General features: G+C 43.2%; 1 protein-coding gene across 4 annotated transcripts in view; it reads right to left on the bottom strand.

The window, feature by feature from the left end:
- The window catches only part of AAK1 (AP2 associated kinase 1), a 170,924-nt gene that overhangs the window by 36,461 nt on the left and 119,526 nt on the right, over positions 1-14,937 (bottom strand). For 3 of the 4 annotated variants that reach the window (XM_088026498.1, XM_088026495.1, XM_088026496.1), the window contains exons 12-16: positions 14,267-14,577; positions 10,220-10,474; positions 5,776-6,008; positions 4,297-4,454; positions 2,090-2,194 (exon numbers count right to left, since the gene is read on the bottom strand). In XM_088026498.1, coding sequence (XP_087882624.1) covers positions 2,090-2,194; positions 4,297-4,454; positions 5,776-6,008; positions 10,220-10,474; positions 14,267-14,577 — 1,062 coding nt within the window. The remainder of the gene's footprint in view (positions 1-2,089; positions 2,195-4,296; positions 4,455-5,775; positions 6,009-10,219; positions 10,475-14,266; positions 14,578-14,937) is intronic. The other variant, XM_088026497.1, reaches the window with a different exon arrangement.

Here is a 14,937-nt window from a genome sequence, read left to right as displayed (position 1 = left end):
TAAAACAACAAATCTCTAGCTAAAGTGATTTTCATTTCATACAATGAAAATTGCTATGTATACAAAGAAAATATTATAAGAGGAAGGAAGGTTTAAATGCATTATTCTATTTTATTTAAAAATTTTTATTTTTTTATTTTATTATTTTTTAAAGATTTTACTTATTTATTTGACAGAGAGAGAGAGAGAGAGCACAAGCAGGGGGAGCGGCAGAGGGAGAAGCAGGCTCTCCACGGAGCAGGAAGCCCAACAGGGGGCTCGATCCCAGGACCCTGGAATCATGACCTGGGCCAAAGGCAGATGCTCAACCGACTGAGCCACCCAGGCATCCCTATTTAAAAATTTTAAAACTGCATTATGATTTTCTAGAAAGTTATTACTAAATTTGCCTCATTATGTGGCAGAAAACTTGAGAGAGGAAGTTCTGGAGCCAGGGGGTTGGTGTCCCTGCCCTGCCACTTCCGAGCTGTGATCCTGGAAAAGAGACTAGTCTGTGCTCAGTTACCTCAACTGTGAGGATGGTGTTGAGGGTCAGATGACATATATTTGTGTAGGACAAATGACAGACTGGGGAAAATGTTTACAGTACAGGATATACGAAGAGCTCTTACAGAACATCAGGAAAAAAAAAAAAAGGCAAAGGACATGAACAACACAAATCCCAGAAAGAAAAGTGGCCAGTAAACACTGTCCTATCTACAGCCTCTGAATCTGGGCTGGGTGGAGTAGTGGGGGGAAAATTACTCTCATTCACTGCTGATCAAAATAAAATTTGTATAGCATTCTCAGAGGCTAATGTAGAAATATGCACCAAAAGCCTTAAAAGACAATCTTTTGATTTAACAAATAATCTTCTAGAGGTTATCTTAAAGAAACTATAAAGGATATTATGCAATGACAGCCAAAGTTCCAATAAGAAATAAATTTATGATGTTAGAAAAACTGCTAACACACCTACAGAAGGCGGGAAAAAAAATATATAAGGTTAAAATCAGAAATTAATCAATAAAATTAAAAAGATCAATTTTGGAAGCATATCAAATTCCGTATCTACAAAGAATATATATGCTCAAAACCTCATATGGTTGCTGAGGGAATTATAACAGGAAAACACTGAAACCAAATTAATGTTTAAAAAAAGAGGTTACTTGGTTAGAAACATTAGGACAAATCCATAAGCAATTTAATACAGATCTTTTAAAAATTTATCTTTTAGGAGAGTCTTTAATGATGTGGGAAATGTGCCAGACTTAGTAAGAGAGAAAATTTGGTTTGAAAATAGGACTATAAAGATGTACATTAGAGTCTTAAGCTGAGGCTGAAAATTATGTACAAAATGTGGTCATGTATTTTCATGAGGAAGATCTGTAACTTTCATTACATTCACGAAGATAGCTGTGACCCTAAAAAGGTTAAATGCCACTAATAGACACCAAAATGGTATCCCTGTGCTACTTCTTAATGGTGAGATTATGGGGATTTTAACTTTCTTGTCTATGCTTTTCTATAAATTACTGAGTTTTATGTAATAAATATGTACAATTTTCTAATTTTAAAAAATTTTAATTGAAGTATAGTTGACTATGTATAATTTTTATTAATAAAGGAGAAAGTTAGTTTTTTACTATTACTTTTTTAATTTAAAAAAAGGTCTAATTTAAAAAGATATCTTCCTCTCCCTGTACACACACACACACACACACACACACACACAGAAACACAGCTCAGTAGAATCTTGGATAGAGGATAGAACATCTAATTTTTAGAATTCTTCAAGTCATTCCAAAGATCTAAGCAATTACAAGCGATTAACGGAGTGATGTTCTTAAATTTAGAAATATTTGCTCAAAGCATGTGTGTGAACTAGACAGAACAAATCCTGTATATTACTGACACATCATTCTGTCATTTTAATTCAGAATGATTCTAGAGCTTTCTTTTTCCTTAGCTTTTATATTGGCAATCTTCTGAATAAAAGAAAATACACAAGATTTGGGGCTCACTGGTGTGCCAGGCTTATCTGTGCAGCAGTTGAAACTGTGGAGGCAACAACTGTGAGCCCTGTATTTCAGGCACCTGCTATACTAACCGGTTCCAGCAGAAAACGAGGGAGTGGCAAAAGCATCACCTTGAGTTGGTTGAAAGCCTGGGATCAAACTCTCAGCGGAGCCTCCAAGCTTCTCAGGATGTTTCCCTGGAGGGACAAAACACCACTCAGTTCATTCCAGCAGAATCCCATGATGCACATACACATGCAGGAGGTGGAGGGCACCTTCTGAACCAAATTCTAGACGTGACTCCTTTACTGCCTTACGGCAACACCTCGGACATTCGCAGGTCCTTGTCTAATCATTGCAATAACTGAGACAACAGCTGAGAAAAGGAAGTTGTAAGAATCAAAGACAGGACATCAGTTTTGCAAGATGGAAGGAGTTCCGGAGAAGGGGTGCACAACGATGTGTATATAGTTAACACTACTGAACTCTACACTTGACAATGGTTAAGAAGTTCATGTTTATGTTTATTGATCACAATTTTAAAAAAGATTTTATTTATTTGAGAGAGAGAGAGAGAGAGAGAATGAGTGGGACAGGGGGTAGGGAGAAGCACTCTCCCCGCTGAGCAGGGAGCCCAACACGGGGCTCAATCCCAGGACCCTGGGATTACGACCTGAGTGGGGTTAAGGCAGATGCTTAACCCACTAAGCCACCCAGGCGCCCGTATATTTATCACAATTAAAATTTTTTTCAAATAAATAAATAAATAAGCAACAAAAGAGATGGCTGGAGCTAAAGCCCAGAAGCTCAAGCACATTACTCAGGCAGAATGCCTCCAGTCCTTACTTTGAGTCTATTTGTTTTGATATAATTCTACTGAGTTTGTCAATCTGTTTTCCATGTTGGAAACAGTTCAGGAGAGCACATGAGAAGAGGGCATGGGGGAAACGGCAGGAGTGAGAAGTGACCGGGGCAGGCACAATGGCAGCAGTTTAATGTGACAGAAGAGAGACAGGAAATTATGAAAAATAGACACAAGAATTTTAAAACCTGGCAGTCTCTTAATCAAGTGCAAAAATATTAGTCTTCAATAGCCCAAGAAGGTATTTCTGTTTATTCTAGAACAGTAACTGGCATACATAACAATGAAATAATTTGACAGTGAGTTAGTTGTCTGTTAGAGTTAAGTCCTACACCCTATCCTTTGTTTAAAACAATAGGAAAGTAATATAAAAAAAATTTTTAAGACTTCCATTTATTTGACAGATAGAGACATAGCAAGAGAGGGAACACAAGCAGAGGGAGAAGCAGGCTTCCTGCTGAGCAGGGAGCCTGATGTGCGGCTCGATCCCAGGACCCTGGGACCATGACATGAGCCGAAGGCAGATGCTTAATGACTGAGCCACCCAGGCACCCCAAGTAATACAAATTTTTAAAAGATACCTATAAAATAATAGTTAAGTTAAAAGAGATTAACAAAAGTTAGAAGAGTAAAGTTAAAAGATATGGTCAAAGTTCGTATCATTCACTCAGTTCTGATCATTCCTTTACCTTGTGCTCTTGTCTAATGCCGAGGTACTCTTTTTGAAGAATTTTTCCAGGGCGTGCTGTTGTTTTCCAAAGTGTGCATGTGTGTCTGTGTGTATGAGTCCCACCTTTCAAAATAAGACTGTGGGTTTGTTTTGTTTTGTTTTGTTTTGTTTTTTGTTTTAGGTAGGCTCCACACCCAGTGTGGAGTCCAATGCGGGGCTTGAATTCATGATCCTGAGATCAAGACCTGAGTTGAGATCAAGTGTTGGACGTTTAACCGACCGAGCCACCAAGGCGCTCCTAGACTGTGGGTTTTTGAGATGGAAACGGTACCTTCTATTTATTTGATCACTTCTCTACAGTCAGTCAACAGTACTACAGAACTCTGACCATAATCAAAGATTAAAAGTTCATGTGCGGGCACACTCTCTCCTGGGTAAGCAGTTACAACTTTCTGGGACAATAAACACACATAGGACAAGAAAACCATTACACTCCTCCAAGGAATGACCATGCTTGACAGTATCACCCTGATCTATGCTACCAAATCTTTGCTAATAGTGTCCCACTCTCCTTACCGCCGCCCACAACTGGCCAGGAGTTCCTGCGGATGAAAAGACCACCAGTGCTCCAGTAAACATTCAAAGCAATTTGCACTCAAACTTCAAATCAAGCCTCTGAGGGAAGGAAAGACCCAACCCTACATTTTCACATGCATACCCCTCTAGAGTTACGGTTTAAGAATCACAGAGGGACACCAATTGCTCACCTTCCCCCAGCTTGGCAAAGTCCTTGTTCAGCAGTTCCTCAGCTGTGAGTTTGGAGAAATTGTCATCATCGAAGGGATTCCACGTAGAACCTTCTGAAGCATTATAAACGTTTTGCTGGGAGGTCCGAGGAGAGCCTGATGGAGTGGTGGTTGCAGACCTAGGTAGGTTCCCACCCCCACGAAATGAAAAAGGTTGAAAAAGGGTCAATCTACTTTCTCTTTGTTTTGAGATCGAATTGTTTTCTGAGTCAAACCATTATTTTCTGCACTGGTTTTCTGAAAGGGCTTTCCAAGGCAACTGGACAGTTTTCACAAATACTTTTATCACTGTGTGAAATAAATGTCTCCCTTTCCTTCATGATCCACTATCTCCCACTACTTCTTTAATCTCTTGCTCAGATTTTTGGTCTCGTTAGCAAGTCCTTTCAATCCAGAATCCCAAAGCAGCCTCTTCTTAGGCTTGTGACTCCTGTGGCACCAACCCACCCTAACATCTACAATAACTGACCCCGGAGCGGCTGGGACTGATGCCTTTTCAGGCTGCCTCCCAGCTGTCAGGATCTAGCATGCATAGAATGAGGGGCCGCCATGAGTGGCCACCATCACAGTTAAGGAGAAATAAACACAGTTATCACTATCTTGTGTTTCTAGGTATTATTACCTAATTTTCTTCTGAAGTCTCTCTTGATGTCCTTTGCATTTAACTAACAACTTAAAGACTTTTAACTTTAGAGTCCATGGTTCCAAGAAAGCTGAGGGTCCAAAATTGCATTTACCTAGCACTCACTGCAACCTACTTTATTTCAGGCACAGAGCTGGTCACTGGATTTACAATGGTTAAGACATGGTCCTTGTCTTGGAGGAATTTGCAGGCTAGGTCAGCTGGATATACAAATAAATAATGATAATATAAAGTGATACATCTCCAAAAAGGTTCAGACAAATTTATATATGACACCCAAGGAGCCAAAGAAAAGGTAACCGCTGACATGGATCTTGATGACTAAATAAGCATTTCCTAGGTAGACAAGGAGGAGAGTGGTAGTTCAGGGAGAGGGCATAGGATGAACAACGTGCTCACAAAGACAGAGAATGACAAGTCCACAAATGTGATATAATGGCCTTTGGTCTGTTAACCAATGAGTTCAGATATTATCCCTCTGGCAATGGGGAGCCAATGAAAGATTTTTTTATCATGGAGAGGGTTGGTGAGACTAAGATTTTAAAAAATACTCTGTAGAACACGGGACAGATGAGAGAATGGAAACAGTAAAGCAAGTATGAAATTATTCCTTAAGATCAGTACGGTCTAGGTACTATAGGCAACTTCAGTTTCTTAATAAACACAGACACATACGTACCTTTATATATATGTACCCATACACATCTACATACAGATGCAGAGAACTACACAGTAGTAGTGGCCACAGCAGCCCTGGCCCACAAAAGTGAAAAAGAGAAAGGAGAAGCACCACATACTTGGACTTATTGAGGCTGGCCTCAGCTGCAGCTGCCTGGAGCAGCTGGGTTGATTTGCTGGCAGGGACCCCAAAGACTGCGCTGTGGGTTACGTCACTGAGAATCCGTCTGTGCCCAGCACGTTGGGTCTTGGGGGATGACGGAGGAGTGAGAGATCCCAGTTTCTGCCCCTGAACAGCAGGAGGTGGGGTTGTTTGAACCTTTGGCTGTTGTCGTACTGGGGCTTGAATCTGCTAGGAAAAAAAAAATGGCAAGTGTTCCCAAAAGAAGGGAAAGGAAAAACAAATAAACAGATCAGCATAATAAAAAAAGCCACGTGAGAGCTAACATGGGGCTCAAGTGGCTGATTTTACCAATAACACCCAGAAAGAAAAAACAGTTTTTGACAATCTGAGCTATAACTTTGGGACTGATGGCATGGTATTTATCTGCTGTTTACACATAAATTTCAATCTTCATCAGCAATAATATACAGAGCAACCATATACAATACAGCCCGGTGCATAAGATTGCAGAAGCTATTTCTAACTCCAAAAATCAAGAATGTATCCTACAGGACCACTTGCTGCTTCTGGGGTCACACAGGAACTTATTCAGAATGCCTCCAAAGAGCATGCTTTCAGCAATCTACTGCCACAGAAGGCATACCTCCTGCTAAACCACATTTGAGCTGCACAATTTCTGCTAAGAGATCCCTGACTCTGACACAGCTCAGACTACTGGTTGGGAGTAAGTTAGGATTCCACTGTGATTCATAAATGGTAGTGCTTTCTGTTTTGTTTTGTTTTGTTATTAAGGCTCTTTATTTCACTGATAAGATGGGTCCACAAGGTTCTATTCCTGCGGCTCCCCTGAGAAAATGTACAGCACTGGTGCAGTGGGATTAACTTGTTCCCACCTTCAATTCAGAAATGGCACTGAAGAACCAGGTAGACAATATAATAAGAAATAAGAAAAAATCTGAAAAGCCCTTGATGATAATTGATCTAATAACGTAAGGACTCTTGAGATTTGGGCCATTTTCAGAAGGCAGAACAAACTGTCACCACAGAAAAACAAACAGGTAGGAACATCCTTGTGGCCACGTGGTTAGACGTCAAGCATCAGACACAATCTACAAAGGGCTATATCAGGAAGATGAACAAAAAATAGCATTAAAAAGGCCACCTAATGCTTTAATTCTGTCAGTTCAGAAAAAAAATGATTCAGAATATTAAAGGCCTATCCCTTCCCTCCAGTCCCTCGTTTCAGACTAAGACGTCCCTCCATGCTGCAGCTCAGCTCTCACATTTGGTGCCTTTGAAGGTAGGTCCTGGGAGAGAAAGGAAACCAGAGGGGCCAGCTACTTGGGTCAGGATGCTGACAGCCTGAGATTTCCTGTCCCTGGATTGATACACACTCTGAATTTTACTGAGGCAGGTTATGTGCACATATGAGTACACAACCACTCACCAACTGAACAAATGATACAACACAAGACTCCAACATCACTCAGGTTAAGGTCAGAGGGTAAAGAAGCTGAGGCATCTCTGACGGAGAAGCAGAGTGCTCTGGGAAGACCAGAGCTCCAGCCCCACAACTTCCTTCAGGGGCCCAGGGCTGCACCTGCAACAGCCAACCTAGAGCCAGTACCCACAGAGACCACCATGGCTTTATGGGCAGAACTAGATTAGCCTATTTCTTGGAGTTTAAGACATGCGTTGCTTTGAGAAGGGTATGCTTCACTGGTGAGTTCCTTTATTTTGAAGAGTCCAGACTACTTGGAAAACACTTTCTGTTCCTCTTACCTACCCCCATATGCGGCATCCTGAAGAACAAACACTTCCATCATGAGGACACCTTACCCTATCACAGCAATCTACTAATACAAAACCACTCCAATCCATTCAGCTATTCCTCACAATGACCACGTCAGGCAGACAGTTTTATTTCCATTTCAAATCTAAGAATATGAGAGTCAAAAGGGAACTTAGAGAGCGCAGATCCCAACTCCCTTGCTTCAGGGGAGCTGAGACCAAGGCCCCCTGAGGCTAAGTAATCGCTCAAGGTCATAGAGTCAATTGGGACAGAATCCACGTTTCCTGATTACTGCTCAGGACTCTCTTTTCTTCACCATCATGTCTCCTCCAAAGATGGGATTAGGAAGGGAAAGTGGGGGACAGACAAACCCCAGTGGGAGGAGAATCAAAGTAGACCCAGATGTCTGTCTTGCTAGAGATTGTTTTAAAGAACAATATATATATATAATTATAAAAGGAGTATAGTCGGACCAGGAATGCAAGAATATACACAAAAGGGGGGAAAAACCACCCAGACTTCCATTCCACTATCCTAATACAACTGTTTTTATCTTTTTGGTATCCCTTTTCAAGTACATACTTTTCCCATAATTTCAACATTATCTCATGAGTGTTTCACACTGTTGTACAAACTCTATAACCATGACTTTTAATGGCTGCACAGTTGGGTTTCTGAACAATTAGGTTACTTTGATTCTTTTGGCTGTTACTAATAAGATTATAATAAACATCTATGGCATATTGCCATTTTCCTCTTGTAAATTATTGCTTTAAGATGGCAATTCCTTACATTCACTCACTTGCTTCTCTAGGTAAGTCCTGACAAGGGTCACCAAAGGGATGGGTCAAATTTGGGAAGCTCTCTGGCTCCTGGCTGAAGCAAGTTCTGCTCCTGTTCTTTCTCCATCCCCTCAACCAACTATCCTGGGAGCGAAGTGCTCAAAGCACGTTCTCAGCCAAGGAACATGGAGAAGGTCTATAATTCATTCCCAAGAGAGGGACAGCAAAGGGGAACCTCATAAGAAATGTGGTCAATGACTGTTGATCATTTTATCTCCCTGGATGAACATTTGTTATTATCATCCTTAAACACAGATCAGGATTCTTTGGTTCTTTCCCCAGCTCTGCTGCTATCAGTCTGTGTGTCTTGGGTAATCCCTTTCTAGCCTGAGGCCTAGTTTCCAATTCCAGTAAAGGAGGGGACTAAACTAGATAATTACGATCTCAACTATCTACACCATATAATAATTTTTTATAGTTTTAAGATTTTATTCATTTGAGAGAGAGACACAGAGGGAGAGAGAGAGCGAGCGGGGGGGGGGGGGAGGCAGAGGGAGAAGCAGACTCCCCACCGAGCAGGGAGCCCGACGTGGGACTCCATCCCAGGACCTGGGACCAGGACCTGAGCCACCCAGTCGCCCCCGTATCATATTTTTTTTTAAAACTCCATTAATTAGAGGAACTTTCTTTTCTTTTAAAAAATTGTATTTATTTATTTGACAGAGAGATAGCGAGAGCAGGAACAAGAGGAACTTTCGTTTGTGTTAAAAATACAGAAAGTAGCTGTCTACCACATGCCTGCAGGAAGACTGAGTTGTTTCAGAAACAAAGGTGTAAAGACACTGAACACACACTTAGCTGAGGCTCAAAGAAGACAATCTATTTACGGCACTGCTTCCTTTTGAAGGGATGGTTTTCTGGTTTAAGATGGGTGACAAAACTCTATTAGAAATCAATCCTCAGAAAGATGGTTTCTTACTTTTCCTTCATTTGGTTAGTAGTTGGACTTCCCTGGGAATGAGAGAGTAGCTGTGATACTCTATTGGCCAGATATGTACAAAGCCTTTTTCTATCACTATGATATTTTCTTCACTATCACTCAGAAATATGTGAGTACAGAATGAAGAGCACTTAGTAGAGGCCAAACACAATGTGCCTGAGGATGGTGAAGCTGTAAAGATCAATCAGGAGAGGAGTAAGGGGTTCTGACGCTGTAGTCAGCCAGTATCTAGAAGTGGAAACATGCCTAATTTCTGAACTGACAAGACGGCTCAAACAGCACTCAGATTCTCTCGTGCCCAGAGGATCAGGTCATGGTAAATGGTCCCAGCACGGAGGCCCCTGAAGGCCGCTACATGGTAGACTTAAATGAGGTAATATCGTCCAAGACCAAGGATAAATAAAAACCCTATCAGGACTCAGGGTAAAGGTGGGAGCCCACGCAAACCTCCAGAGACTGGAAAGGCCACAATGGTCAACCTGCCCCTTGAAGGGAAAGGGATGAGCTCTAATCCTAGCGAGGTCCTTGACTGCTCAACACTGGCACCGACAGAGACAGCGAACAGCTCTTTCTGCCAGTCTCATTTTAAGAGTGATAAATAAGAATGCTCATCTTCATCACTAGCCTAGAATCATTTTTGTTAAACCTCTACTTTCTAGAGAATACCTCATCCTGACCTCGGGCATAATAAGAAAAAAAAATCAAGTACTTTAACCACGGGCCTGGGGAAGCAGCCGAAAGCAGGGCCCCCGCCCGGGCTACGGCTGCCCCTCTCCCATGCTCCGCCCAGCCCCCCCGCTGCGTTCCGGCCCGCACCCTCCCGCGCCGTCCCGGGCCCTCCGCGCCCCTCGCTCCACGCCCTCACCGCCGGCTCCTGGGCCGCGGGCGCCGGCGGGGCTGCGGCGGGCGGCGCCTGGGGCTGCTGTCCGGCCGCTGCGGCGGTCTTCTGGGGCACGGCGGCCTGCTGAGTCAGCAGCTGTTGTTGGTGCAAGCTCGCGGCCAGCTGCGGCGGCTGCTGCTGGTAGAAGTTCTGTGTCAGCGGCGGCTGGGAGCTGCCTTGCGACACCACCGGGAACTGGGCGAGGGCCGGCTGCTGGGCGGCTGGGTGTGCTGCCTGAAACTAGGAACGAGAAGCGGCAAAAAGGAGGAGGGGAAGAAAGCCTGTCTCGGAACAGATTTCCACAAAAGACCAAGGTCCCAGGAATAACCAAGCCCAGTCTGAAGCCAAAGGCAAGGGTGGGCAGAAGTCCCGTGGCCTGGCCTCACAACTCCCGAGGGGACCCTCAGGGCATGGATGTAAACCCCACAGCTCCTGACACGGCCAGGCTGCACCCATGAGCTGGGCCGCCTCCTGGCCCGCAGCCCGGCTTCCGGTGGGTTTCTATGGCAATCCTGCGGGCATCCATTCCACTGGGCACCTTGTGGCTCCCCAAGCTGGAGTGTAGCAGAAGCTAATAAATGATCTCCCAATCACAGAAGTAATCCCTCTTGTAAAGGGATTTGGCAGCAGCCAAGATTAAAATGCTTCGCTCCATGAACAGGACGAAGCAGTGACGACAATGAAAATCACCTAAGTGCTAAGCCAGCTATAAAGAGTCCATTCAGGCCCTTCTGAAAATTATTTCCCTATAGCTCCATCTTATTAACAGTCTCACCTTTAAACATTCAAAATGTTCAGTATACTCTACCATACTTACTGATATTTTATTTTGTATTGGTAACTGATTCTTTCAAGTTCTCAATATTCTCTTATAAACTGCCTACCGATAGGGTACTTTTTATCCGTCTGTCTACTCCCCACTGCCAAGGACTATGTGACACACACACACACACACACACACACACACACACACACACACACACACACACAGGTCAAACAAGGGCCCACTGATGAACAAAAGTCAAGGTCTTGTCTTTGAACAGCCCAAACACTGTAGTTGTAGAGTTAACTGAGAGGACACTGTTGGCCTCCTGGGGCAAAGTTAAAGGGTTAGCAAAGAAGCAGAGTCAATAAACAGCTGCCCATTTAGAACTGCAAAATGCTGGAAATGACCAAATGTTTATCAACAGGGACACTAATTGAATAAACCATGCTATGTATCCTTAAAAGAGAATACTCTCAAGTTGTAAACAGGAATGAGGGCTCCCTCTATATTACGGGATGGAGGGAGCAGAATTCTGCAGATTTGGGCGCCTGCGTGGCTCAGTCGTAAAGCATCTGCCTTCGGCTCAAGTCATGATACCAGGGTCCTGGGATCGAGTCCCGTGTCAGGCTCCCCGCTCAGCGGGGAGTCTGCTTCTCCCTCTCCCTCTGCCTGCCACTCTGCCTACTTGTGCTCTCTCTATCTCTCTGTCAAATAAATAAAATCTTTAAAAAAAAAAAGAATTCTGCAAATTTAACTTTGAAACTCTGTAAATGTTTTATATTTTCATACAACAAAATTAACCCAAAATTTGGCAATAACTATAAATCAAAAGCAAAATGAAACAAATAAACCTGTATATCAAATTGATAGCCAAACTCTCCAGAAAATGAGCAAAACATTCTAAGAATGAAAAGGGCAAAGAAATCTTAACCTGTTTCCAGTACTCCCGTTGGCACTATTGTCTTGAAATTATAAAGCAATTAAGTGATTATGTTAATGTTGTTAGGAATCAAGATTTTTCAGATTAGAAAAATACAAATATAAAATCCAAGGACTTAAGCAAAAATCCTATAATTACAATTCTGAATTACGAATATAAATTTAGATTTGTGGTGTATATTCTGTTAACAAAAGAAACAAAATATATTTCCCAAGTATCCACTGAAAAGGTCTAAAAACAAATAACTGACCCATTAGCAAATGAGTATCCTTAGCACCAAACTGTGGTCTCTAAATACCATTTTTAAAAGGAAATGGAGCTCCTTCAGAGAAATGGCTGTTTCCAGGTCAAGGGCAGAGTAAGCCTAGAGTGGCCTGTTACAATAAATAGCAAGGAGGGATGCCTGGGTGGCTCAGTCGGTTAAGCGGTTGCCTTCAGCCCGGGTCATGATCCCAGGGTCCTAGGATAGAGTCCCACATCGGGCTCCTTGCTCAGCAGGGAGCCTGCTTCTCCCTCTCTCTCCCTCTGCTTGTGCTCTGTCAAATAAATAAAATCTTTAAAAATAAATAAATAAATAAATAAATAAATAAATAGCAAGGAGACCATTAAAGATGGATGGGTCACCACCAAAAGACCCAGGAGCCAGTCTGAAGAGACTTCCACTGGCCAAAGCTGAGGCAATTTAAGCATCAAAATAAAAATTTTAAAAAGGTAATGTCTGGAAACATTACAAATACGTTTAAATCCCTGAATTCATGATGATACTAAAACAAAACAAATCAAAAACCTCTGTTCAGGGCCCCTGGGTGGCTCAGTTGGTTAAGCGACTGCCTTCGGCTCAGGTCATGATCCTGGAGTCCCGGGATCGAGTCCCGCATCGGGCTCCCTGCCTAGCAGGGAGTCTGCTTCTCCCTCTGACCCTCTTCCCTCTCGTGCTCTCTCTCTCTCATTCTCTCTCTCTCAAATAAATAAATAAAAATCTTAAAAAAAAACCCCAAAAACCCACAAAAAACAAAAAACCTCTGTTCACTTTTAGATGACACTAAGAACAAACCCATTCTGAAAACTGGTAAACACAGGCGAAGAATCAAGGGTTTTTTTCTGCCTTTTCTATATAAACAGTACCTCAGGGTCATCAAATAGTTGAGAAAAATTCTTCACAGAAAAATTCCAGCCCCTAAGTGAGGAGGGAATGCTAGAATATCACCATGTTGCCATCCCTAATGAGTGAAGGGACTTAGGAAGTGATCAGCAGTTGCTGCTAAACTGATCAGGGACACTGAATGAATGGATCAGACAGACAACACCAAACTCACGGACTGATCTTCATATTGATAAAAGAGAGGACAACCAGACTTTATACGCCTCCTGAAGTGATACAACCAGAAGAAGAACTATTCCAACTGAATCGAATTTTGACCAAGGCTCAAAAAACTACCAGTTTACACAGGGGATGGAAGAACATATTAAATGACCGCAGGGATGCAATCAGCCAAATCCAGACGGTGGAAAATTCTACAGGACAAATGACCCAGTTTCTTCAAAAAATTAAATGCCAAAGGGGAAAGAAAGAGGGAGAGGGCACTATGAATAAAAGGGGACTTAAAAGATATGTCAATCATTATAAAATGAGTATGTTCAGAGTAAAAAATGTAGAAAAAATATGAAAAGATAATGGAGGAAGAAAGATTCACAACTAAATATAACATGTGGGCCTTGTTTGGAACCTGATTCGAACAAGCCAACTGATATTATGAGACATCAGGAAGAGTTAAACATTACTGGATATTTTTTTTAAGATTTTTTATTTTTTATTTGACAGAGAGAGAGGTAGAGAGTACAAGCAGGGGGAGTGGCAGGCAGAGGGAGAAGCAGACTCCCCGCTGAGCAGGGAGCCCGATGAGGGGCTCGATCCCAGGACCCCAGGATCATGACCTGAGCAGAAGGCAGGCCTTAACTGTCTGAGCCACCCAGGCACCCCTGGATATTTTATAAGAGAAGAAATTATTATTTTTAGTATGGTAATGGTGCAATTGTGTTAGGAAAAAAAGAGAGAAGAGAAAAAGCGTCCCTAAAAATAGCTCCCTTGCTGAGGTTCCTCCATCAGGCGAAGAATTCCCCATGGCCCAGGAAAGAGGTGTGAGTGGCCCAGTGATGCATCCACAGCGCAATGCTTCCCAGTATTCAGCGCTGGGACAAGCAATGAGGCGATGTGGAGTGGCTCCCTGTCTTCCCAGGGCTCCCTGAGGAAGATGCCTGTACCTACTGGGCCTTTCCGCAGCGCCGCCTCAGATACGGCAAGCAAGGGTCAGACTGAACACTTTACCTGCTGGGCCTGGGCCTGCTGCTGCTGCTGGTAAAACGTGCCCGCGGGCTGCTGGGCAGGTGGCGGTTGCTGCTGGGTCGGTTGCTGCGGCAGCGGCGGCGGCGGCGGCTGCTGGAGGAAGAGTTGCGGCTGGTGCTGGGGCGTGGCCTGGGCCGCAGTGGGCAGAGCCTGGGCCGCAGTGGGCGGCGTCTGCTGTGGGGTGGGTGGAGGCTGGGGCTGCTTGGGCTGAGACTGGGGTAGAGGCTGGCTGGGTTGGGGCTGGGTTTTTGGCTGGGGAACACTGGCTAAAAGGCCAGGCTGATTGCTGGATCCTGTAATGAGAATAAACTCCATATAAGGGCTCAAAACTCTTCCAGACGAAAATGGCTTGCTTTCTCTTGCCAAGGAAATAAAGAGGGGGTGATAAGAGGACAGATAATCCCAAGAGCCATGTGCTTCTGTCTTTGCATCTTCTTGCTAAACTATGTGCTTCATGTTTTTCAAAACAAGGTTCAGGAACAAGGTTCAGTGCTTGCCTCCTTCAGAAAGCCCTCCCTTATTCAGCATTCCATTTAGTCAATTACTCCTTTAGTCAGCACCCGAGTATCTACATATTCAGCTGGCCTTTGATGCTACTGCATTCAAATACAATCTTTGCACTAATGCTTTAGGACAAAAGCATTATTTGATGT

The sequence above is a fragment of the Eumetopias jubatus genome, unplaced genomic scaffold (genome assembly GCF_037043125.1).
Source record: "Eumetopias jubatus isolate StellerSeaLion01/CBP00866 unplaced genomic scaffold, mEumJub1_p1.0 scaffold_9, whole genome shotgun sequence".
NCBI classification, from domain to species: domain Eukaryota; kingdom Metazoa; phylum Chordata; class Mammalia; order Carnivora; family Otariidae; genus Eumetopias; species Eumetopias jubatus.
This window is presented reverse-complemented; position numbering and strand designations above follow the sequence as displayed.